This window comes from Melospiza georgiana, chromosome 3 (assembly GCF_028018845.1).
Source record: "Melospiza georgiana isolate bMelGeo1 chromosome 3, bMelGeo1.pri, whole genome shotgun sequence".
Classification (NCBI taxonomy): domain Eukaryota; kingdom Metazoa; phylum Chordata; class Aves; order Passeriformes; family Passerellidae; genus Melospiza; species Melospiza georgiana.
The window spans coordinates 22,344,392-22,371,098 of NC_080432.1; the positions used below are offsets into that span (position 1 = coordinate 22,344,392).

The following is a 26,707-nucleotide window of genomic DNA, read 5'->3' on the forward strand; positions in this document are numbered from 1 at the left end:
AAAATAACTAAGTTAATGCAAGACTGGATAGCTGGAACATTCTATTAGTAAGAAAGCCAATAAGAAATAAAGACTTTAGCCTAGAAGCATGCTAGGCACTTGCAGCCAAGCTCCTGTCCATTCTAACACTATTAAATGACTCAAGCCCAGCTATTTCAAATGTTTTGATCCCCATTTAAGGAACAGGGGAGTTATTTTTAAAGGTTGCCAGAAATGCAACAGCACTTCTGAGAATCAGGATACTGCTGTAGGTGCTTGTATAAAAACATAACTTCAGGCATTAATGTTTTGCATGAAGTAATGACCTACAAACAATTATTATTTCTCTGACAAGAACATTGCCTATTGATGGACCTATAAAAAGAAAATTTAATTCTGTTTTCTCTTTTTACTGTTTTTTGGCCTACGTGCTTATCTGTGAAGAGCAACTTTTGTGAGAGAGAATCAGGTCTTTGTGTCACTGACATATCTTATGAAAATCCTTTTGCTAGGATTTTTCTCCTGAGAAGCCTCAGAAAAGAAATGTAAACAATAACTACCTGATGGCTGTGGAATGTGGTCTGGAGATGGTAAACCAAGAGGTGCATCTTTGATAGATGTCATGTGGACTGTTTTTACTTAATGAGCAATCCCAGTCCAGATGTGTCTGACTCTCTGGTCAGTCACAAGATTTTATTATTCATTCTTTTCTAGCCTTCTGATGTCTCCCTTCTTTTCTTTTAGTATAGTTTTAGTGTAAAATTTTCTTTAAATATAATATATATCATAAAATAATAAGTCAACCTTCTGAAACATGGAGCCAAGATTTTAATCTCTTCCTGCATCCTGGGGACCCTCAAGCACCACCACATCCTATTCCTGCCTTCAACTTACTGGCTTCCCAGCTGAGTCAGCAAGCTTGGAAATTCTAACAGGTCAAGTTACTTGGCTTAGGGAATTTTTAACTTTTGCCAGGTATCTGTTGAGTTTGTAAAGTCCCTGGACTGGAACCACTGAATGATTTCACATAGGGCACCAACAGATGGTGACAACATTTGGTGTCTATCAACCTGCATAGTATTTGAGCTAATGTCCTAGTTCCTGCATCCTGTTACAAATCCCTTCAACTAACCAGCCTGTGCTCACTTTGGATTTGGAACAACTAATAAGGCATGAGAAGCAATTCAGTGGATGTGCAGGTAGTTTATTTTAATGGAACTGGTTGCAGCTGTGGCGAAATTGAAGTTTAGGCCTTGACAATTCAGTAGTGTGCAGACTGGAACAGTCCTGTTGTCTTCGAAGTCAGTAAAGTCAAGTATTCTCAATCTGACAGAGGTGTTGAGGAGCACATTTAGGGCAGGTAGCTCTGTGTGTAGCTGCAGTGTGAGCTGCAGGTTGGGCTTGGGAGGGCCTGGAACCCTGAGCTCAAGTGGGCTTGGGGGCCTGTGGCCCTGCCTGGGGACCGGACACTCAGTGACAGCAAGAGCCAACCACATGGAGTTTGGTGCTCTTGGACTGTGAAATTACAAAAGCTTGGGATCCTTTCTTGAAGGCACCAGCTTGAGCTGTCATTTTATTTTGTTATTAGCTATTATTCTGTTGTTTAGCTATTGCACCGTGACTAAACTATTTTAAGGCTCTGGAGGTCTGGGAGTCAGCTCTGGGAAGCCCAGTGTGGAGCTGGAAAGGAGACTTGGTGTGAGTGTGAGCCTGTAGCTGGGAAGTTTCTCCCATCCCAGCTCAGGGGATGTGAGGGTGACTCCAGAGTGGCTCCTGGATGGTCAGACAGGGATGTTTCCTTAACAGTGCCTTTGCATTTTATCTGTACAGAAATACTTTTCAATCTATTGCTTTCTCATATGTGTTTCTCAACCACACAATTTCCGCTTCTGTAGACAGTGTTCAGGAAATTTATCTTTGACTCTGTGTTGACAAGGTTGTAGGAGGAATAAAACCTTCCCTTATTTATAGACGCTTGGCTTTTAATTTCCATCTGACTTTTTGGCAAGCTTTAAGAATCAGACATGTTGTATCCTTGTTAACTTATAATACAGTTTTAATGGATTAACATGTTTTATGTTGAGTGCAATATGACATTTAAAGCAGGCTTTAAATTTCCCAAATATATCATTTTCCACCCATTTACATTGCATAAATGTCCAAGGCCCTAATGGGGAATTACTTACCTTACATTTCTTACAGAAATGTTTCAAATTGATTTTAAGCAGCATCCATACTGGAAAATTGATAGGTAATAGGCAGCCCATAAAATTTTTAAGCTGGGAGAATCTGGAGAAGAACAATAATTTTCTTTTATCACTCTTGAGTCAGATTTGTGTTGGACTGTATCCTTTCATAAAATAAATAATGGTTTTTTGTTTTTTTTTTTGTGTAAGTGAACATATTTGAGCTCAACAAACTGCAGAACTTTTTTCCTGTGGATGTTTCAAAGCTAATAAAAATAATTTTAAAGTTTCAATGTCATAATACTAACAAGTCCATTGATATTCACTTAATCAAGTCATATTTTGGTAATAAGTCAGATGAACAGTTACTCCTTATTTCTATTCTCTTAGGAGTCCTTTCAGCAACCTCTTGCTTACCTAGGGTCCTTCTCAAAATTATATTCATTTTTCATTCACACAATTGGAGGCTCTTAGTTCAATGTCCCTACTCAAACTGAGTAGCACTTTACTCCAGTTTAGTGATCTAATCAAAATCAATGAGGTCATCTGAGGTGCAAGATGCTACTTGATTTAAAATATTAAAATCACTCTAGTAGGAAAATTCCTTAAATTCTTTGAAAGTTTTATTATAACTATGTCATTTATGATGCTTAGAATGATGCTGACTTGGAATACTGATGCTGTGTCAGGGTTGTTCTTTGTAGATATACATGTTTGTTGAGCCATTGTTACTCACAAATTTTTAGCTGTTTGTCACTTACTGACCCTATTTATCAATAGAGCTTGATAGCAACTGGTGAATTTAAATAACAAACTGTTGGAACAAGAATGGAGTATTTTTTTCACCCATTTTATTATGCATGGAAGATAAAACATAAGCAACTGTCCAAATACCAATGCCATAGACTGGAAGAAAGGAGAAGTAGGAAAAGGAGTGGTTTTCTTAGATTTTTTTCCTATGGTCTGAGGAAAAAGCTTTGTTTCTGTTTTAGTACCCTGAATCTTCAACAAATGCCACTGGAAAGGGCAGGATGCTCAGCGTGACTTGGGATTGTGTTGGTTCTATTATCACTTGGACCTTTACCCGGAGACAGCTCTTAGGCATGGCTGAATATAATAAACCACACACAGTACCGATCGCTGAAAAATTGGGTGCAGGGTGATGAAAAGTTCTGCAGGATCTGATAAAGCAAATCAGGATCACCTTAGTGGGGAGAGGAGTTCTATAATGCAATGTAAAGTTGCGCTTGAATTAGTAGTAGTAGGTACTGCTTTGTTGCTTCATTTAAATTAATTGTTCCAGCTGATTGAATTGGTTGAGGTGTTGCAATGTGGCTTCAGTGTCTCTCACAGAAGCATTGAAGTTTAGAGCTCAGCTGTAGCACAATGATATGTGGGCTCCATAAAAGGTTGACAGGACTCTGATAGACCTTTTCTATATGCTTTATTTTCCTCAAATAAAGCATCTTTACCTGGAGAGAGAAGATGATATCATTAATGACAATATTAACAACAAACACCAGCGATGATCTTTGTCAATGCTGCTTTGGTCAGTGAGTTTTGTTGCAGTTACTCTGGAAGAAGGGAAAATCAATGAATAAAATAATGGAATTGCTAAGGAATTATTCTGTGCAGCTGGTGACCTTAACAGGTGACAAATGTTAAGACTGTTTGTAACAGTCCTGGTTCAGGCATGCAGTCAGATGGGTACAAGGACCTAACTAGAAATTGGAGTAGCAACCAATTTCCAGGAGAACTTTGAACCTTTGTCAAGGTTTGCTAAGCTTGGTCAAAGGAGCACCATCAGTATTCTCCTAGTCCCTATTACCCACAAATCTAAGAGACCCTGGCCAGAAAATAAGACTACCATTCCTACCATTGTGGCTCAAGCTCTTTGGAGCAATAATCCCTTTGAACATTTACTCTTTCCCCATGCAATACACCTCTTCTGCTATTAAATATCTGATGGTGCTCTTGCAGGAGAGCAGCTACAATCCATATTCAGGAACCTGCTCAGATTAGTGGGAGAGAATGCATCAGAATGCCTTCAGGAAGCATTCAGTTCAATCTGGTCTTTAGTTTGAAACACTTCTTCCAGCAGCTCTTTCCATCTCCTTCCCATGGTTAACCCTAATGGTCATCTCCTCCTCAGTTCAACCCTGTGCCATATATTCTCTCTTCTGGGTAAATAATTAATAACATATCAAAGCTGTGGAAGAAGTAATACAGGAAGGTTGTGTTTTAATCCACCAAGTGGACTATTTTGAAACCCCCACCTCTCCCTCTCTTCCCCTGGCATATTGTGCTTCTGGCTTGAAGCATTCCTTCCTTTACTTACCTTAGAAAATCTGTACAAATATATGTACAGAACTGAACTTCAGCTTGTGCAGACTGAAAATACATAGATGAATATGTAAAAATAAGTATTAATGGAGATTTATGTGCTCCTCTGAACATAGGAAGTATAATTAATGCCTTCATATAGATACTTGGACGATCGTGTGGATATATGTTTTCATATATTGTTATATTATTATTATTATATTATTATATATTATATTGTTAATTCTTCATTCTTGGTAATTATTAGTAGCCTACACAAATAGTCTCACTGGATTCAGCAGGTTTATCAATGCAAGTAATTACTTACCAATAGAAATTAGGGGGTTCACATTGTATCTCAAAATGAAGTACTGATAAGATACAGAAAGACAAAAATGACATTATTGGGTAATTTCTTGTTCTGAGCGCTCCTTACTCTTCGTATTTTTAATGATAGTGAAAATTTGCTATTCTATTAACGAAAGTGCAGCTAATAGTTTTTATTGCTGAACTTTACAGGCTTCAGTCTTCAGTTTTTCAGTCACACAGTGTGATGGAATCATGGTTTATGAGGGTCCAGAGCTCAATCAAACCATTGCATTCACTTCATCAGCACCTGAAACCTGATGTGAATGTTGAAAATAAACATTATGCTACTTACATTATATGGGATAAATGGAACTATGTACATTACCCTTCAGTGCAATATACCTTAAACTCAAAATTGGAATGAACATGGGGAAGGCAGAAAGCTGTTGATTTGAGCAAACTATTAAGCTACATCAAATGTGACTTCAGAGCAATAAATATTGAAAAGCTTTGCAGTCATAAACAATAATAAATACAGTGAATGGGTTCTAAACAAAATATTTATCTGCTTAATGCTGTAGAGGTAAGCAGATGTCCTTGAGTTGCTGCCAGACTGTGCTGAAATGAATGCACTATTTCATAAAGATGAATTTTGCAAACAAGTAGGGCTTCAGAGACCCAGGCCATTAAAAAACATTACAGTATCTTGACCACTGGCGTTTTGTTACAATGGAAACCATGCTTTCACGGGTAAGAATTTCAAAGAGCTGTGTGGACATTTTTCCTAAGCATTGTGTGGATGCATGGAAGCATAAAGAATTATGCAGTAAATTCTGTGGCTGAGAGATATAACTGGCATGTTACAAAGTTGCCTGCTTACAAGTACTGTGCTGATGGCATTGCTATTCTTGCCATTAGAATTCCGCTGCTTTCAATTCTCTGGAGATGATAAACCCCGAACAACACAGTGCCACAAGCTAAGGGAGATGGCTGGGGTTTCGTGACAATGCTCTGAAAGAGCAGCAGAGACATTATGAGGTTTGTCAGACAGCATAAAAGCCTTTATGAGCCAAGTGAATTAGGCTTCCTCTGTTGTTTCCCCAAAACTGATAGTAAGGAGGGCTGTTTCCAACAACTGCTCCGTTTCTAGCTTTTAATAGTTAATGGGAGGTCGGGCTGTAAGCTGAGATCAATCCCAGTGTAATAAATTTTACATTATTATATTTGTCTTTCTTGAAATATAAACACCAGAGGATCTATTCTCAAATGGCTTCCGACCCATTTTTTCCATAATTAATACAGGAAATTCGAGGAACGTGACTCCCCTTGCAGCTCAGACAGAGGCAGATCTGTATTCATCAGCACGGATTAATTAGTCTTTCACCAGACACGCCGTTACTTCCAAGAGCTACAAAATGGGCAGTTATAAAGGAGGGAAAGCTGTCTCATAAAAACCCATAAGCCACATGTTCTTGTGAATAAGAGATACTTTTTTTTTAACTTTGATGTTTATTCTATGTAGTTTAAGATTTACAGCTAGATTCACCCAGCTCCACTGACATTGACCTTGCCTTCAATGCAGCAGCAGTATGGAATGAATTGCTCTTCCCTGGTTGATTTGAAGGGCAGTACTTAAGAAAAAAATGCAGCAAAGATTCACTCTGAATAAGAACAGCAGAGCCTCTCATTGTTCAGATCTGAAGACTTACTTCTGGGTCATTGTATTCAGTATGACTCCACCATGCTTGGCAGGCTTTTTCTTTGTCTTTTAATTGGGTAAACACATCTGTTTCAACCAAGAAAAGGAGAATTATGCACTGCCACTTAAATCTTAGGGACTATTCTAACAGCTCCATCTGTGACATTGAGGTGTAAGGAGTTGTTTTTTCTTAGCCTTCTCATTTTTGTTGCTTATAAGAACCTCATTCATGACCTGACACAACGTTTTATGAAGTCAAGAGAAAGGCTGCCACTGTTTTTAATGAGCTTTGGATCAAGCTCTCTGTTTTTCATCAACACAGAACAAATCCTTTCACTCCAGACACCACAGTGACATAAATTCCATGAAGGTCCCAACTCATCACTTGGAGATTTTCAGTCAACAGTAGCAGCAGAGAGGAGAACTTGGGGACTCTCAGCAGTGATATTACCTGTCTAACATGTCTTTGTTTCAGGATGCACTGTAACTGGAGATTAATGATGCACAGCAGATTATTGCACATTTCAGACCTAGGAGGAAAGCAAGTGTGGGAGAGCAGGAGGAGGAGGGCTTTGTCTCACACCTTGCTAAACCACTAAACCAGACACCTTTTGCCTGTGTCTGTTACCAATCCCTGGCACAGCCCCAATATTCGTTACTCTTGCAAAACTCTTTATTATAATAAAGATAAAACCTGATTTCACCTGAAGTGTAAGTGAAATCTTAAATAATAGTCCTGCTTTTGTCTTTGCTGAAGAAATTGACAAACTCTCCTGAAACACACCCTGGTTGGTATTTTGGCATCAGGAGGAAAGCCAGCAGATCCATCTGAAGCACAGTGAAACTATCCCACAAGTGTATTAATATAAAATGAGATTTACAGTGACTTCAGTTGTATGCACCGTGCATAAATTATTAGAGTGTTGACACTGCCAAAAACCCCTTATTAATAGGCATGTAATTCCATAAAGGAAAAGTGAGGTTAGAAATAAATATGAGATCTTTTCAGAAAGACCAAGTGTCCTTTTTGCATTATGACTGATACAAAGCAGTCTTGCTCAGCAGTAGAGTAAGATTTTGAGACATCTGGGAGTTGAACAAGTGGTGTTTAAGTGTACAGTCCTTCTTGGGTTTGGCTTTGAAAGTCCACATGGTCAAGGGATTTTAGATTCCTTTATGTGATAATGGCATTTTTGGTCAACCTTGAAAGAAACTAAGAGTGTTAGAATTATGTTGTTTTGTGCTGTGTCCTTACATGGACACGGAAAGTATGGAGTGAGAGCGTTGGGTGGAATAAACTGGAAAACTTTTCCATGATTCTATGAAAAGTTAGAGTTGGAAGGGACATTAAAGATTATCTATTTCCAACACCATGCCATGGACAGGAATGTCACACACTAGATCAGGTTGCTCAAGGCCCCACCCAACCTGGCCTTCCAGGGATGGGTTCTCCACAAATTCTCTTGACAACCTGATCCAGTGCCTGACTACCCTCTGAGTGAAGAATTTTTTCTTGGTATCTAATCTAAGTATTTTCTCTTTTTGTTTAAAAGTATTCCCACTTGTCCTATCATTAACTATTTAATAAAAATAGAAAAAATGTACTATAAGTAAATAAAATGCAATAAAATTGAGAGTAGCCACACTATGAGACAGTTTAAGACAGACAATAAAACTGGACTCCTGTATTTACAACGAATTAACCTATCTTCCTAAGTTTTGACCGATCCTCATGGAAAAGGAGTAGATAGCTTGTAGTGACTTTTCCAATGGAAGATCAAGTGCACGCACAATTTGCCTGCTCTATGCTGCTGTTAAGGTACAGGTTTTAAATGGAAAATGTCCGGATATGCTGCTATTTTAGTTCTGAGGAAATATGCTGGTGATGAAGTTAAGCACCTGAGTGCTAAGTGGTTTTGGATTACAACATTTGTTTCAAACAGATTATAGATTTTGTAAGTGCACCCTGGATGTAATGTGTAAAGATTTCCACTTGTGAAAGATGTACATTGAGCATTATGCAAATAAGCCATTGCTTACTCAGATGGTAGAATAATCTCTTTGTCCTGACATGAAAAGTAAAGTGTGTTTCCACTTGTTATCCCCATCTGTCACAAGATGATAAACCTCAGATCTGTAAAAGTCTTATCTGAATGTATTTGTTAATGTCTTGCTTTGCTGGCCACCATCGTGCATCATTTTAATTGTCTAACTAAGTAGTTGCATTTTTTTTTGTCAGCCAAGAGGCAACTGGAATTACTTGATATTTCCACATAGGTCCAGTAGGGAAAAGCATTTGGTTTAACATCCCTCTTCTACACATGTTTATCAAGCATAAACTTCAGAACCCTTCCAAACAGATATGCATTTCTGAATCAGAGCTATGGCATTTCAAGTTGTTTCATTTGCAATTAAGTTATATTCAGTGCTGATTGCACAATATAAAACCCACTAATATTTCACTTGCTGCATAATTTTTCGAGATAAAGACCTCTTCACATTGAAATACAGCCTATGAATCCATTTACCGCGTGAGAACCTGATTTATGTAGGGCGTATGATTTCCTCGTGGCTTTGCACCGGTGCAAGTGGGCTGATTATATTTATTTCTGTTTTTTTTTCTTTTTTTTTTTGTTTTCTCTAACAGCGGGAACAACGTATATCTTTAGCAAAGGTGGTGGACAGATCACTTACACGTGGCCTCCCAACGACCGGCCGAGCACTCGAGCAGACAGACTGGCAATAGGGTTTAGCACTGTGCAAAAAGAGGCTGTGCTGGTGCGAGTGGACAGCTCTACTGGCCTTGGAGATTATTTAGAGCTGCATATTGTAAGTAATCATCTCACCAAACGCGTGAGATTTCTCCTTGTCTTGCCTGTGCTTGTGTTCGCGGGGGTTTCAATTTGTTTTGTCGGAGTGTGCTTATAGCAGTTAATGAACATTTTGGGGTCAACAGTGGGCTAAATGATGCTGGTTTATTGCATATGATGTTGTACAGGGTCTCAGACATTCTCAAATTGTCTTTTTTTTCTACAGTGCTACTTTTCATAGCTTCTCAATTAAAAATCATACTGAGATACTACCTGTACAGATAGAGCAGTTTATTGCAGTGTAATTACGTGGAACAGAGTTTAGCAGTGTCAGAGGAAGGTATGTTTATCCTGGGGGATTTAATCTGGAATCTAATAGTGGAATTGCAGTGTATCACAGCTGACTGTGCTTTTTGTTATTATTAGAATTTGTCCTCTGATTTCACCATTCTTTTGTGATGGTAAATCTTAAGCAGGAAGACTGTCAGGCTAGGAAGTCTTAGAAAGTAATTTCAGCTGCCTTAAAGCAAGGAACTAGCAATCAAAATTGTAAGCATATGGAGTTTTATGGCGTCATAAATAAGTGATCAATTGAGAAAAACATAACTAGAGCAGAATAAAATTTTGTTGTTTAGATTAGTCTGAACTTTGTTAATGTGTTCATTTGATTTTTATTTGAGAATGTCTCTACTTTCAGGAAGAGTTGAGTTCCTTTTGAATGAAATTACTTATTGATCTATAACCAATTACACTTTTACCCTCAGAAAGCATTCAGCAATGATCATTTTCAAAATTAGATGGGATTATGGTATTCAATCTTCCCAGACTCCTTTTTCTGCAAAGGCACTCTTACATTGTGGACAAAGGTGATTTTTTAATTTATTTACTGGCTTGAGTAAATAAAGAAAGAAAACCTTAAATAAAATTCAGAGGTTGTCTATAACCTTATCTTACATTGAATCACATGGATGAAGTAGTTGGCTGGTTTTGTGCAATCTTAGTTTGAAAATGTGAACAAAGCAACTTCTCCCAGGTGCCAGAAAAACTGAGAGCCTACATATTTCAAGGCAAGTATTGTGTTGCTAGATAGAATTTAAATATTTGCTTTGCAAACACCAGGTGCCTTGTTATAATTTACCTCTTTATTTGCCATCTCAGAGCAAATCCACCCTCTGTGGTCAAAAGAGTTACCTCCTTCTTGCAGTTTTTTTTTTGTTCATTAGCATACAAAGGAATGTTTTCCTTGTAATTTTACTGTACCTGAAGTCTATCAAAGCTATCATATTTGTTTGCTCTTCCATCTAGCCATGATATTTCTATTTTAAAGCAAACATTATGTTCATTAATGATGAGTTGGAGATGAAAAATTATTGCCTGCTCATATATGTTTGTAGTTTTCAAATTTTTTTTTCTCAAATAACTTGCTTATACCCATGCTGTAGCAAAAAATGGTTAAAAAAAAAAAAAAAGAATAATTGAGAGTTTTCTATGGTCAGAAACACTACCAGCTTAATAGGGATGGGGAAAATGGTAAATTATATTTTAGTCGTTCTTTTGAGATTTCTGAGAAGCAGCAAAGCCTTTTATCATCCTGCTGTATGAGGTGATACTGGCCTCCCCCTGCTGCCTTTGCAAGGGACTTTGGGAACATCCCTGAAGCCTGTTCTGCTTCAGAGCAAAATGGTAACTGTGTGAATTTTCCCTGGAATGAGGTTTGACCTCTGAGAGCAGCTTCAGAGTAGTCTGTCCCTAGAGTGGAGGCACTGAGGGATCGACCTGAAATCCTAAGACATTTGGCAAGGACTTTTATGACAGTTGTCAGTGATAGATAAAGCTTGGAAAACTGTTGGGATATAATTTCCCAGAATCTAATTCAAATAAGGATAATATTCAAAGGGAAGTTGAAAGGCAGAATTTTCAAAAGCGCTTTTGACACCAAAGACCATATATCTCATTAAAGTCAGTTGAGCTGCAGATACTTCTGAGAATTTTACCTGAGATCCATTTTAGCTCAGAAGGATATTGTGTGAGATATCACAGTTCAAAAAATGAAGAGAACATAGAAACAGGGAGGTCTACATATGTGTTATACTTAAAAAAAGTTAATTTTTTAAAAAATGTTTCCATGTTGGCAGCTATTGTGTTAAACCAGCCCTAATCAAAACAGTAGGAAGAGTTTGTCATTCAGAACTTCCCTAGTGGCATCTACACCTTCTTTCACAAGGTGTAGATGCCACTAGGGGTGTCTTATCTACCAAACAACCAGAAATATGCTATGGATTGTAGAAAGAGATAAAACTAGAAGGAGGGAAGTGTTTAATTGTGCATGTTCTTTTGCATGTACCCACTCACTGTGAATATGCATGAGCAAAAAGTGCCTGTGTACCTGGAGATGCAATGTGCATGGATAACTCACCTGTGTGTTTTCCAGGGCAAAAAAAGTTGTCCTGGAACTATTGCTTTAAAAAGGTTTAGATTATAGCCCTCACAAGCATGTTGGGGAGGGTGCTTGAGAGCTTTGAGGTAACTTGCTCTTAACTTTCTTCATTCTAGAAATGGAAGAGGAAATTATAAATTAGGTTATGGTACTTCAGTGTGTGCTTGCCCTCTTTATTATTCTCTTTACTTAAAGACAGTGTAAACCTAATAATGAAATCAAGCTTTAATAATGAAATCAAATTCTAATTTTGAAAATTGCTGCTTGATCATCTGAATCACACTTTTGGTGTTAGGGTAGGAACATATTTAAAATAATCATTTAACCTCTCCAAATAGCCATTGTTATGAGAAACATTTTTAAAAATGTGTAGTCTGCATTGCTTCCAGGTGTATAACAGTTCCAGTGCAATTATTTTACATTACAAGATAGATTATTATAAAATTCCACCTGTACTCTAGCAGCATAAATATAAAGGACTGTTTGTGTGTATGATACCTATGCCGAACAGTACTTCAGGAAAGGGATTTTAAAATGTTTTAGTCATCCAGAGCTGCAGCAATTAGCTTTCATTTCAATCATTTGACTTCTTGTTTGGAAGCGGGCTCCCATGCTGTCTCTGCTGGGTGATCTAGTTCAAGAGGAAATAGATATCCTACCTAAAAGTCTACTGCCACTTCCTCTCCTGTTGATGGATAGATGAAGGACAAGTAGCTCTGATAATTACTGCAAGTTTCCTTTTTTTTTCTTTTCATGGCATGGTCTGCATCCATCTCCATGTCACATAGAAAAAGGCAGCAGCTTTTTGTGCAGTGTTCAATTAATCACCATGTGCACTCCTGTGCCCTTACCTTTTTGTCTGATTTTTACTGCCTTTAGGTAATTCTGCTAGTGATTCCTGCTCCTACCTCCACTTTTCTTATCTTCCTACCCTGTTATCCCACATCATTAGAAAGCAAAGTGTACAAACATATGAATGTCATTGTCTTCCACAGGCACTGGGCTGTTGCTACTTTGAATTTTTAGCTTTCCTATGGTGAGGAATAAAGTGAAGTTAGACAAAGATATCATGTCAAAGGGCTAAGAAGTCCTGTTAAATTGCTCTTTCTGTCAATGCTGGTAGCATAGGAAACTGTAATTCTCCTGTGTTGCACAAGGGCTATTTGCTCTGTTTGACAAGGATATATTTCCATCAACAGACTTCAGCCAATGTAAAAGCCATGTAAATTATACCATGTTTTAATCTTTCATTGCTAAAATGAAAGACTTTATAACAAAATGTAACATTTTTTTTAATGCCTGATAGAAAGAATCAGCAGTTTTGGTGTCTTCTTTGTCCGTGTCGTTTGTTTGCAAATCAAAGTATTTGCTGAGCGCAAAGCAGCTGTTTTTATGGTGGTAGCTTATTTTGAAGTTAAGAACAAGAAGTTTGTATGGAGCATAAGGCCAGCAGAGCATTTAAAATTATAAAGCTTTGGCATTCCCAAGACACCCAGCCTAGGGCCCATGAACTACTTAAGCTGAACTGATCACTTCTCCTAACTCAAGCAGGGCGAGAATGCATGAATTAATTTCTCTTATAGGTATGGACCTGCTGAATTATGTGAAGTGGTGATGAACATTCTCATAGGAAACATTCAGAGGTCTAAAATAAGGAATAAGGCAGATGTGGCAATGTTTTGAATGGTGTCCTAACCCTCTCTGGGAGGGAAGTGGGGCGAAATGCCCTGTGATTCCAGTGAGAGACAGTGGCTGTTCATAATTAGGGTAGAAAACATATCAAAATAAAAAGACATAAAGCTCAGAGTAGATGGTAGTAGATATTTTTTTTTCATTATATTTCATGTCACTAGGAAACAATATTTTAGAGGAAATGCTAACCAATAAGATTAACACTGTGATGATAAAGCATGGAAAACTGCTTCAAAAGATTTGCGAACACATTACCTGAAAAAGTAGGGTATGGTTAAAACAGATGGCTTCAATATATGGAAGGCACAACACAATTAACCTGAAATACTGTGAAGATGTAGCATTACTGGCATGATGGATTAATCAATATTGTCCTCATACTTCCAAGATGTGTTTGTGAGGCTTTCAGAGTTACAATTAATGACTGAGGTGAACAGTCACGGGAGCGGAAAGATTGTATGACTTACAGAGAATGGAGTTGTGGGTAGTGAGTAAACTCAGTTCCTGCTCTTTGTCCCAAATATTAACATACTACATATATTAAAATAAATATTGCAGAAATGGCATTTTTTAATTTTACTTTTTCCAACTTTCAGCAAACTTAAAACGAGTATTATTTCCTACTCCCCTCCCTCTGTCCCGTAGTTATACTTATGCAGTACTCTGCTACATCCGGCCTTTAATAGCTGACTCTGTTAGACTTTTTTGTACATATCCATAAAATATGGATAGTTGTAACTTATGCAAGTATAATGACCTTCCCTCAAGTGAGCAGAAGGAGAAAAACTCAAGTGAGGATCAGAGTTCTGTATTTGAGCGTACCAGGGAAAGAACTGCAATATTTTATGATAAATGCATTTGTTATTCTCTTTTGAATACTTCACATGTCTTGGGCTTAATGTCTAATGGAAAGCCAATTGATTTTTATTGACTTGGTTGTATTTGGATCAATTCCTAGAGAGCTTGGATGTACTTTCAGTGAGATTGATGATAAAAATATCTTTGATTTTAGTGGTTTGTATTGGAGCTAATTAATTGTCCCAGGAAGAGTTTAATAATATTTAAAAAATATTTCTAGAATATGATTTCTTGTAACAATCATCATTCAAATCTAGAATTCCTTATTATTAGATGCATACTTACGGAAAGTAAAGATTTGGGAAGGCCAATGTTGGCTTGTATATTCATGAAATAGTAATGAGTTTAAAATTGAATTATTCATGTCCAGGAAGGGATTCTTAAAAAAAAAAAAAAAAAAAAAAAAGACAGACCTAGTTTTCAGAAATCTGATATTTTAGAAGTGCTGAACATGCACAACAGTGGCTAAAGTCAATGGAAGCTGAATGTAGTCAGCACCTCTGAAAACCAGGTCATCATCATATCAGCTAAGTGGGCATCAGGGATCACTTTGGAGCCCTGGAAAGACTTTAGGACATTGTTTATCAGAGTAGTGGTTTTTAATATTCTGCTACCTTGAAGTACAAGAACATTTCATAAGGCTGATGTTATAGAGTTCTGTTATTATTTGATATTTCCTTATTATGCTTATAGATGCAATATTTATTTGTGATTTCTTTCTTCATTTATATATGTGAATGTAAAATGCTGTAGGAATTTTAACTATTATGGACAGTGGTTGTTTTCTTTGGGGAACAAAAATCTCAGCAACCACACTATGTTAACCTTTAAACTGAAAAAAAAAGACTATGGAAGAAGGATTCCCAGACTTGTTTATGGGTTTGAGTAAAAAAAAGCCAGTGCAATCAAAGAAGACTCATTTATGGAACTAGACAGGTAGGTGAGAATGCAATTCAATGCACACAAACATTAAGTTAATTAGAATGGGAGCAATGAATTAATCTAGGGAATTTGTACTAAATGCAGCAATCATTTACCTCACTGATCAGGTTAAAGATCTAACTCTGTAGGAAAGAAAATAAATGAATCACCAAGATGGTCAAGTCATGCCTTGAAACCATGCAGTTAAGTTATTCTTTTGTATCAGCAGAGGCAAAGATTAGAAAAAGCTCTGAAAAGGACTTTTATTATATAAGCAATTTGTTAATGCCTCATCTTGAATGCTCTGCACAATCTGTTATTGCACATTGAGCTACAGTGGTCTGTTCTTGCCATAAACAGGCCAAATTGCTGAGGGAAGGTTATGGAAATGTGCTAATTCTGACACAGAACAGACTGATACCTTGCTGTATGAAAAATATGAATGGAATTTGTATAGCTGATATAATTAAGCAGTTTGACTCTGATATTGCCATCAGGGAGCACTGCAAGGAGAAATCCTGATGTTTTGTGGAAAGTCCAGTATACCAGTGTGGTGGGGCTGATCTCCCAGCCTGGTTCCTCAGCCTAGCAATGTGCTTGAGGGAGGCAGCTCCTCTCCGTTTCTTCCTCTGCCGTGGGATAAAATAGAAATTCTCGCTTCCCTCTATCCAGCAAATCACTCCTTTATGCATCCTGCTCTTTCTGTGCTTTTGGGAGAACACAAGCTTCCTTCCCAAAAAAGCCATGCTGTGTGATGGGGTCACCACCTGCCAACCCCTTGACCAGAGAAAATTGCACATCCAGTAGGACCCAGCTTCCCAGCTGAAGTACCACGCCAGTGGCACAATGCTCCAGCCCTCAACAATGATGAACCTCCTCAAGTGTTTCCTTCTATAAATGGTGTAAAGCCTGGCTGAAGGTGGGTAGGTCTTTAAAACACTTCTGGTGGGCCCACATATATCAGAATCAGCTGAAAACAATAGCAAAGAATTGCATTTGGCTGTGGTGTTGTATGAAGTTATCATACACATCAGGTAGTGGATTCTAAATTCCTTTCTGATCCTGCATATATCAAAATTACCCTGGAAATTGAATCCACCTGTTGGCAGAACTGTTTAAGACCCAGAACTTTGGTACTGAATTTGATGGCAAGTCTTCCTATGACTTTATTGTTGCAAACTGTGCACAAATGGAACCTTAGATCTGGCACAAGAAGAGAACATAAACACAGAACTTAATTTTCTTTCTGACCTTAAAAAAGCACCAAGATTAGGAATAGAAGGGGTTTGGCCTGGGTCATGTTATATTAATAACAAAAACTCTGCATTTTTAAGAAGTCAAGTAGACCAATTTGGAAGAGCAAGCACAAGACCAAGCATATTTAATTAGCACATACTTGGAGAGGCTCGTGACCTCCTCATAAAGCTCCTCTAATTTTTTACATTGTCACTTTTAAAGCTCTGAAGTGCTGTATGGATTACATCCAGCCATATTTTCAAGGATTATTTCTTTCTCTTCCCTTTCCCTTGTTCCCCAACTTGTTCTTCTGCCATGTCTTTGAGCACAAACTCCTGTGTTGTGCAAATTCAGTGATCCCAGTGAATCCCAGTGAAACAAGTGGCAAACATCCAGGGGTCTCAGGGATTGCATACATTTTCTTTCCCATGAAATGAGGCATAGGAAGGACAGGAGAGTCACCTCAGGTGGTGACTGTATGGTGTACTCACATGGAAGAACTCGATGAGAACCATTGATAAGTTCCTCTTAATTGAAAAACAAAAGCAGCAACAACATGTGGCCAGAATTAGGAGGCAGATCCATGGGTGTCAAGGCTTTTCATGTATAAATAACAAATTTCTGACTTCAGAAAGGAGGACACAGGAATTAGTTTATGATGTACAAATAAATAAATAGACCATCTTGCCTCCCACCATTCCTAGTTAATGTTATCTCCTCTCATTGACATTTTAGATCCATCATAATCTAATCACATACTTGTAATTTAAAATTCCTGGTGCTGGCTTCTAGCCAACATCCTTCTGTATGAAGGTTGTAGATATTTTAATAACTTGGCACCAACTCTCCCAGAACATTGCCATGTATAAAAAGCACTGATGAAAAATTTAGCAGGCGTTTTAGCAACTTTATTAAGATTAAAAGAATACTTGACTATTTGAAGTAGCAGAGCCATTGAGGTGTTCACTGTAACCTCGCTGATCATCCAAATGAAGAAGGAACTGAAATACAGGACATGATTGTCATTATTTGGAGAATGAGAGCTCTGGATGACTGAGAGTGAAATCCAAGAGTAGGCTGCTTTTGTCCACTTATTCTTTGGAGGTGATATTCTGCTTATTACATTTATACAGAGATATAATAGTATCTATATTGTATGTTTATTTATATATACATGTAAAATAAGCATATACAATTTGTTATATATGAGAGTCAGCCCTGATAATATTTCCAAACTTATTCCTACCTAGTTCTTGTCTAATTTTAGAGAAGCACAAGAAGATTTGTACTCCCTCCTCCCTGCTGGGCATGGCTGGCTCAATACCAGGTGGAAGGAATGTGTACCCAGTGTGTCAGAAGCTGTGACAATGCAGGCAGAGGACAGGTTTCAGGCACTTTGGGCTGAAAGTGTGTGGTTTGGAAAAAAAAAAAAAAAAACAGGCACACTGGAGCAATGGCATCACGTTCAGCATAACCTAAACTGTGCTTTTAGCTCCTAATGGCAGCCTGAATAAGGGACAGTGACTCTCAGACTGCTGTTGACCCTCTGAAGAAGGGCCAGGTTTGCACAGGACAGATCAGAGTTTGTTTCCTACAAATAAAAGCCAGAATCCAAGATCTGGCTCATTAACTCCCTGTCTTTTGAATTTATGAGCCCTAAGTGAGGATAAGGATGAAGTGTGCACTGCAGCACAAAGTACCAGTGTAGTGGTTTCTCAGTGGATATGCAGTATGAACAATATTATTTTTTAATACTAGTGAGAGTGGCTGGCCTATTGATGTAGAGCAAGATGAGGGCAAAAGTGCTGCTGGACACTTGAACAGATTCTGATCTAACTCCAAGTGATCCTCATCCCATCACTTCCACTATTGATTTGTTTGAAAATATTGCAGAAATACGAGTAAGTACGAGCAGGATCTGCATCAAGCCAGAAAACTACTGGTGGAAGGTGAGGTGCAGAAGCAATTTTACAGAGCCGGCTGCTTTCATTCAGCGATTTGGTTAAGTAAATATTGCTAATGTAGTTAATCACTTTGTGCAAATAAGGAAAGCTCATCTTAATACTATTCTGGTTTTGTGAGATACTACCTTAATTGTAACTCACAATTAGTTAATTAGACCACTTACTTAATTCACGTTTTGCTCTGTGAAGCTTCAGTGTCATCACGAAATTGAAAACTTCTTTTCGTATGTAATGCTAGTTTGCTTTTCTCCTTATAGATTGTTTCATAGTTGTTTCTTGAGCCTTTCTCTGTTTCATTACACCACTGTATCAGTGAGGAGAAACTGGAGTAAAATCACTGGGTGGGTGTAGGGGAGGGTGGAACTGGACACACAGGGCTTGGCTCCTACATTACATCCAATTAATTTACTTAACTTTTGTAGTCCTTGGCACTAACTCATTGCACCAGGTTTATTCAGGTAACAGAGCCAGAGCAGGAAATTCATTTGTGTTTTCTGAAACCCTGGCTGCCAGTTTTATCTTCATCTTCTTTTCACTTACTTGCCTATGCTCTTTAATCACTGTCTCTCTTACCTTGACACCCCTGACATCAGTGCATCTCCACTGCTGCTGGATCACTGAGCAGCCCATGGCTTTCTCTCCCAGCAACAACCACAGGTGTACAATATTTGCCTTCTCTTTGAATCCAGCAGTGATTCTTCCCACTTGACAGCAGGCTGCTGCTGCTGCTGCTAAGTCTTTTTCCCTTTTTTTATTTTTTTTTTTTTTTTGGCTTAGATCATACCACTCAGAGGAATTCCTGCAACAATAATAGACAGGATAAAGATATAATGAACTGATACTGTCAATGTTCTGTGTTCTGGTGGCTTATGTTTAATGTAACAATCTAACAATCCCACTAACAACAGGTGAGTTGCCCTGTTAAGTGTTTGGAGAGGCTTAAATATCTGGCTGTTTGTGAAAGCCCATTTACACTGAAACATGCTAATGCTTCAGAGGGTGGATTAGCTGAAGGAACTGACTCATGCATTTCCTGCCTGTCGATAATTACCTAGCTCACGTTGAATAGGGGATGCAGAGGAAAAAAGACAAGACACAGCCCTTCAGCTTTGCCAGCTCTCCGTGAAATTATCCCCAAACCTTCAGTGCAGCAGCACCGAGCTGCTAACGTGGCTTTTAACTTCTCGTGCTGGAATTTGTAGGTGCTGATCTATGCTCAGTCAAGGGTGAAATGTAAGTCCAGATGTTCCCTCAGGGAGATGTAAATCACACTTGTGCTGCAGCATTGCACATTCTTTGTGGGCTGGAAAAGCTGCCTGCACAGGACTGGGATTTCTTCCCTCTGTTGTTCCACCTTTGGGTCAGGTACTCCTCTTCATCCCAAACCTCTGGATTGAAGGATGAGGATGAAGCATTACAGCAGATATCATCATGCTCCACTTTGGCTCCAGAATCTCTTATTTTTAGTTCAGCCCTCCCCCTTGATGGACTTGCAACTTACTGCCCACAAACTGAATGCAACATGCTGCCTTGTTCATGTCTGCTGAGATACCCCATTAATGCCCTTGTTCCCCATATGGGGCTTTTTTCCCCTGACCCAGTGAATTCCAGAGGACAATGGAGAGTTCCTGCAGCAAAAGTATGCAGCGTTTCCCTGGCATTTTGCAGATGGAATTTTTAAGGCTGTCAGTGTAGCAGCACCTTCCCATTTAGGGACCTGCACAAAGAGCATTATCACACGTGAAGCTACTTTACAGTAACTTCTACCAACCAAAATAAAAAGCGGAAAGATTATTCTAGAGAGCCCTAACAACCACTCAGCATATTTGATAATGCCACTGCTGTCGGTATCAAGCTCACCACGATGTTTAATAGCTGAACAGATGCAGCTCACTAGAGCACCACATGGTAGGCAGCAGCAGGGAGTCCCATTTGACAAGTTGGTTTTGGTTTATTTCCCTCCCAGAGAGCCTTCCCTGATATCCCAGGTTTGTGTTTTGATTTGCTACTCAGCAAACAGGAAAAGGCAGGGGAATTCTCTACTGCTTGTTTCCAAAGCAAACGGGGTTTGCTAGTGAATGTGCTATGAAATTGCTAATTAAGCTCATAGAAGAAATGTTTTAATGTCAAATTGCCCACCCTTGGTCTGAAAAGAGTTGGGTTTTAGCAGGAAGCATATACACATATGCATGGACTGTTTGTAGGATAGCAACTATGAGGGGTTTTGGAGGTGACTCCCCATTTGAGGATTTTTTATTTTCTTTTAATTGCAAGATTTTCTGTAGACATCTGCAAGTCATTTTGCACAGTGAGCAGTAACTCTTGGCTGTAGTAGTGCCATGGGATGCTGCAGTTGTTTGGTGCTTCTAGATTTGCTCTCCGTGGAACAATACAGAGGGACATTTTGTAAGACTTTTCAGTCTTCTAATTGCCTGCCTACAAAAACACCTGAGTATGTGCTCTGAGGCTAAAAGAAGATGGCTCTGCTCTTAATACATTCTAAAATATCAGTGGATAATGCAAAGGATATAATGAAACCATGGTTATATGATTTGGGTATTTCTTTCGAGGAAAAATATAAGAATAATATAATTAAGATGGGAATAAGACTAAAAGTGCTGCAAAACTCATGTTTTCCACCACATATTGCCTGGCCCATAAATAATCACAGAATCTCCCTTGGTTATATTTATTTATTAATGTGGGTATATAATTAAAGATAGGTGCTGCCAAGGGCTAAATTAATGGGCAAGGCCTTCCCCAGAGGTAAAAACTTGTCACAACTTAGTGCTCAGCTGAGATTCTCCTTTGGAAGACATTTAAGATTCCTGGGGTTTTATTTGTAATCTACTTTTTGACTATTTTGCTGGCTATTTAAACTGATATTCTTAAAGCATTGATTTTTCTTTTCTTTCCTCTTGCTTTTTGCTGCATATTCAAACTCAAAAAAAGCCACCAGCACGTCTCCTTGTCACAGCTGTAGTGTGGTACATGATGACACCAAGCTGTGCTAGTGTGGGAGGAGGGGAGACAGGGGTTGCAAGCACTGTGGAGAACTGATTAAAATTCAAAATGAGCTTGATAAAGTGGAGAAATAATCTGAAATCAGGAAGACGAATTTCTACAAAGGAAAGCGCCGATTCCTGTACCTTAAGATGGAAAAATCAAATGCGTGGCTATAAAATGAGGAATAATTGTGGCCTAGAAGTAGTTCTACAGAAAAGATTGGGAAGTTACAGCTGATTGCAATTTGCTGCACACACAGACAAGCATCAATCTGGGATGCACTGACAACACGGGGGGTGGCAGAGGAGGAAAAGTTTGGTGTTAGCACAGTTCTGCTGGGATCTTAGCTGAAGAAGGATGTCCAGTTCTGAGTACTTGGCTTTCCAAAAGGAGGTAGGGAGAGAAGGCAGCTACTAAAAGAATCTGCAATATACTCTAGTTTTTTGAATGCCCTAGTTTTTTAAATTCCCCAGAAGAAAATGAAGGGATGGGCTCTGTTTTGTTCATAAAAGAGAAGACAGAGAGTGACTGGTCATGAAAGAATACATATAGCACATATATGTTCTTAACAATCACAGCTGTGGCTAATCTGTGTTGCCTTTCTGTCAGCATAAGGTAAGAAATAACTGGTTTAATTGCAACAATGCTACTGGGTATTGGAAAAATGTTCTGCTTGATGGCTAGCAGTGAAGCTGGCTCTGTGGGCAGGCCCTGTTAATTTATGCTTTCGAGATCAGGCTCCGTTCCTATTGGTATTGGGGATGCCATAGAGACATCTGCTGTGTGTTTTTGCTAAAGTTAGCCTGCATGTGTTCACTGTTGCCAGCAAGGGGTGGGTAGAGCAGGTTCTGCTTAGGTTGCAGGCTCCCATTTATGCTGCAGTTTTTGACTGGAAAGCTTAGGTCCAGGAATGACCTAAGAGGAATGCTTGGATGTAACCACAGTGAGGTTCCCTGATGTTCCTAAAGACCCAGAAATGGGAGTGAGGGAGCTGCTGCTGTTGAGCATTTTTTTTTAAAATATCCATTGGTCTTGGTGTCAGCAGCAAACTCCAAGACTGTGCAGCAGCACCAGAAACTTGTTCTCTCTCTGTCTCTACCATGTGACGGTGTTCACAGGGGTCTTTGGATGAGGGAAGAGACGAGGATTTGACTCCATATTTCAAAAGGCTTGCTTTATTATTTTATGATATATATTACATTAAAACTATACTAAAAGAATTGAAGAAAAGGTTCTCAGAAGGCTGGCTAAGCTAAGAATAGAAAGGAATGAATGATAACAAAGGCTTGTGGCTGGGACAGAGAGAGAGCTAGCTGGGCTGTGATTGGCCATTAATTACAAACATCCACATGAGACCAATCACAGATGCACCTGTTGCATTCCACAGCAGCAGATAATCAATGTTTACATTTTGTTCCTGAGGCCTCTCAGCTTCTCAGAAGGAAAAAATCCTAAGGAAGGATTTTTAATGATAAGATGTCTGCGACACTACCATACCACCATTCCCTCTCTTTTAACACCAGAGAGCTGCTTTGCTGCTAAATGTGGGGAAGAAACATGGCTCTGTGAGGCTGGGAGCTGCTCTCCAGCCCTGCAAGGGGCTGTTGCTGTGTTCTCCCCTGACTGCTGGCATGTGCCTCCTCGTCAGCTTGTGGGAAAGGTGCTGGTGATGTAACTAAGTTTGCCTCCTCGCCCACCTCTCAAATGTTAGCAAGTGTTTGCTTTGGTTGGTGTGTGGGAGTGGTGAGGTAATTTGAACTATCCTGGTGGAAATCCAAAATAACCCCAACCGGGCTAAATAGATTGCTAAGCAAAACACATTTGGTTATATTGAGAAAATAACGGGCAATTGGGGTGAATTTATTTTGCATCTTTTTGAGCTTTTTGGCCAGTTCACTGGCTGCAGACTTAGCTGTGCAGCTCTGTGAAATGTTTTTTAAGGTTTCTTCTCACAAAAGTGCATGAAGTTTATCTAAAAGATAAAAGTCACTCACAAGTCATGGAGGATAAGCTTTCTTGTTTAATTTCTAGTGTAAACTTTCTAGTTTATTAACATTGCTGGCTTTTTGTGATGCAGCTTTCTAATGATTTTAATGGAATGTTGATTTTAAAAAATCCTTTGGCTATTAAGAGTTGTCACAACTTCAGGCTCATGTTATAAAAGCTCGGTCTGCTTTAAGCACGGAAGAGGTTTTTATCTCTTTGGCATTGTTCTCTGGGTCTAAATCTCAATTTTCTGTGTGTGCTGGTGTCAGATGACTGTGTCCTGGGGTTTCCTCTGGAGCATCCCCCTTTAGTCACCCTGTCTAACCTCCTCCTCCCCCAAGCTGTGCCATGCAGCTTCACCAGCTTATTTTGCACTTCTGCAGTCACAAAGGCAGGTCGTGGATTTGCTTCATTGACCCAAAATATTATAAGTTGTCCAGGCTGATTATGTACGTCCTTTCATTCAGTTGAAAGAAAAACAATGAATAAATTTGTTGCTGTGGCTGTCAGGATTGCCACTTTATCTGTCTTGTAATGGAGATATTGTTCAGCATTTCTAATTATGATATTAATCTTCACTATCTCCTGCTACATGGGTAATATCAGGATAGTGGTGCATGGAATTTATTACTTTTGACTCTCAGAGGCACCAGTCACAGGCATTTCTAGTTTACTGGCAAACCTAATTGGTTCCCTACAGTCCTTCCTTTTCTCACTGAAAATATTTGAGAGTTTTGTGCTGCCTTTTCCCTGTAATGTACAGTAACATGAAGAATCAAGACAGGGAAATGGTTTTGCATGAATCATATTCTCCCACACATGTACCACAGATAGGATTATCACAACCATTCCTAACATTGTTAGCATTTTTTTTGAAAGTACAGCCAAGGTTGATTTGTGCATTAGGAAAGCTTTAGAAAGCTTACTGGTTTGGAGTATTTTGTAATTGTTTTTAAGGGTCAGATTGCAACAGAGCTCCTGATCACAGGCACTTTACTAACCTGTGGCAGGTTAGTTGAAAAGTAGGTGTGGAGAAAGCAAAATAATAATGAAATCTTTTCAGGATTTGGAGAAGGTGCTGCAGCCTTCCCTGCACCCCAATTTTGTTCTGTTTCCTTTTGGGCCTGAAGGATTCTAAGTGATACTAAATTATGGTATCAAGATAAAAGTCAGTGCTTCTCCTCTTGGTCTATTGGGGAGGTAACAGCAGGGTGTTTTTTTTTTTTTTTTTTTTTTTTTTTTTTTTTTTTGTTTTTGTTTTTGGTTTTGGTTTTTTTTTTTTTTTTTTTTTCCTCCCAATCTTAAGCACATACAACACTCTCAGGGAAAACTTTATGGGATTTCAGACTTGTTATTTTGATAGGTTAAAACTACTAAACCTGAACCTTGCAGATGTAAATCAAGGGTTAGCCATTTACTGTCTGTGAGCTCCTGTTCACTGCCAGGAACTGGCTGCAACAAGAGAAACACCAGTGGTCTGATCCAGGCAGTGGTGCTCTGTAAACTGGAAAAGTGAGTTTTTCCCAGTCTTACTTCTCAGTGGAAACCAGAACATAGAAAATTTTCAGGGTTGTGATAGAATTGCCAGGCAGAAAGCAAAGGGTCTCTGCTTGGCACCAATAACCGGCTAGTGCTGGCTTCAATGGGACTGGAAGAAACCTGGAATCCAATTCTTTCCCCACCTAGTTCAGACTGGGATCTGATCCAGACTCCCACACTGTGGCTTCAGAAGTCAACTTTTGACTCACCTTAGTAACTGAATCCTTCTTTCATCCTTTGCTTTTAGAAATTTACAAGGTTTATTTTTCTTGCTGTGTGCCAGGAAGGAGAGAGTTTTGAAAATTTTCAATAAATATATAAATAAAAGGTTTTCTAGTCAATTTTGGTGAAAGCACATCTTCTATATATTGATGATAAAATGGTCTTTTTTATGATCATTGCAATTGTGATTGCTGTTGATGTCTTTTTCTAAAATCAGGATCCATAAGGTAACAACTTCCTGAGAGATTTTTAATAAAAATTCAGGATGGAGGCCTATTTCATATTTTGTTAAAATAAACCGAAAGAATTCCTAACTGTTGTTTCTAGAATAATTTAGAAGTGCAGGAGGTAAGAAAGTTTTAGAGCACTGCAAGAGTTGCCCATCATTGGGGACAGATTAAAAGAAAAATGTCATGGTGCATCTGCTCTTAACATGAAACGTGGCCCATCCACAATTCCTAGAACCCAACATACATTTCCAAAGGTCAAAACCTTTTATAAATCCATTAATACTGCTGAATTTATCACCTTTTAGCACAATTGAATGTGTCTGGAGATGTGGACCAGGGACATGATGATTAAACACTGTAGTGATGGAAAAGACAGAGCAATTAGGTGACACATTCTCTTACATGTTGTAGTGGGTATTTTTCTAGCTATGAAAGGAGTTTACAAAATTTTTATTAGCAATTCTAGCTACCTGAAATGCTTAAAATCTGAACTCTGTCTCCTACTTGCTTGGTTTATTAACACAGGCAACATAATAGCTCTCTGTACCAATCACTTGTTATAAAACTCAGAAAAAAAGAAAAAGACAACCAGTAATTGTAATCAAAAATTAATATGTTAGAATGAAAGATATTTTTAAAAGATAATTTAATGATTTAAAAATAATTAGCCTTTTACCAGCCAGCTGCAAGTCCCCTTTATGTTTCCTGCTCAAAATGAATGCCTGCTGTAAGTATTTCAGGACTGTAAAGTTAGACAGAGAGCTAAGTTGTTGGGTTGGGTTTCTATTGCTTATCATGCAATTAAGAGGGTATTTGACATAAGCGTAAATGGGGAAAACTCACATTGCTCTTGAGGCAAAACATTTTGGTCAGTTTTTCCTCACCTCACATTTTCTGAATAATAGAAAATAAGTAAGTGTGGTTGCCAGTAATAATTACTTTTCTTGAAAATTCAAAATACTCTTTTGACAAAGACTGTAAGACTGTGCCAAATTTGTTCCACTCTATTCTCGCTTCCAAGATATTTCTAGTGGAGCAGGTACTCAGTGCATAATAGAAATCTGTCATGCAGAGCTTGTGTATTTTGAGCCTTCAAGAAATGCAAACTTTTCAATTTCACATTGCAGACCTGCCACATAAAGAGGTTTTTACTCATGGCAACAGAAAAAGAAATGGTTCTAGAATTAGAGAGAAGTAATCCAGAGGATCACCTGACCAACATGCAGCTCCTTGATTTTAGGTACTAATCTTATTATTCAATGAAAATAAAAATGGAAAGAAGTTTTGGTTTTACATCACTGCCCTCTTTCC

General features: G+C 38.5%; 1 protein-coding gene across 33 annotated transcripts in view; it reads left to right on the forward strand.

Moving 5' to 3' along the window:
* The window catches only part of NRXN1 (neurexin 1), a 681,183-nt gene that overhangs the window by 459,285 nt on the left and 195,191 nt on the right, over positions 1-26,707 (forward strand). For all 33 annotated transcript variants that reach the window (XM_058019627.1, XM_058019629.1, XM_058019648.1 and 30 more), the window contains one exon: positions 9,143-9,324. In XM_058019627.1, the coding sequence (XP_057875610.1) occupies positions 9,143-9,324 (182 nt within the window). The remainder of the gene's footprint in view (positions 1-9,142; positions 9,325-26,707) is intronic.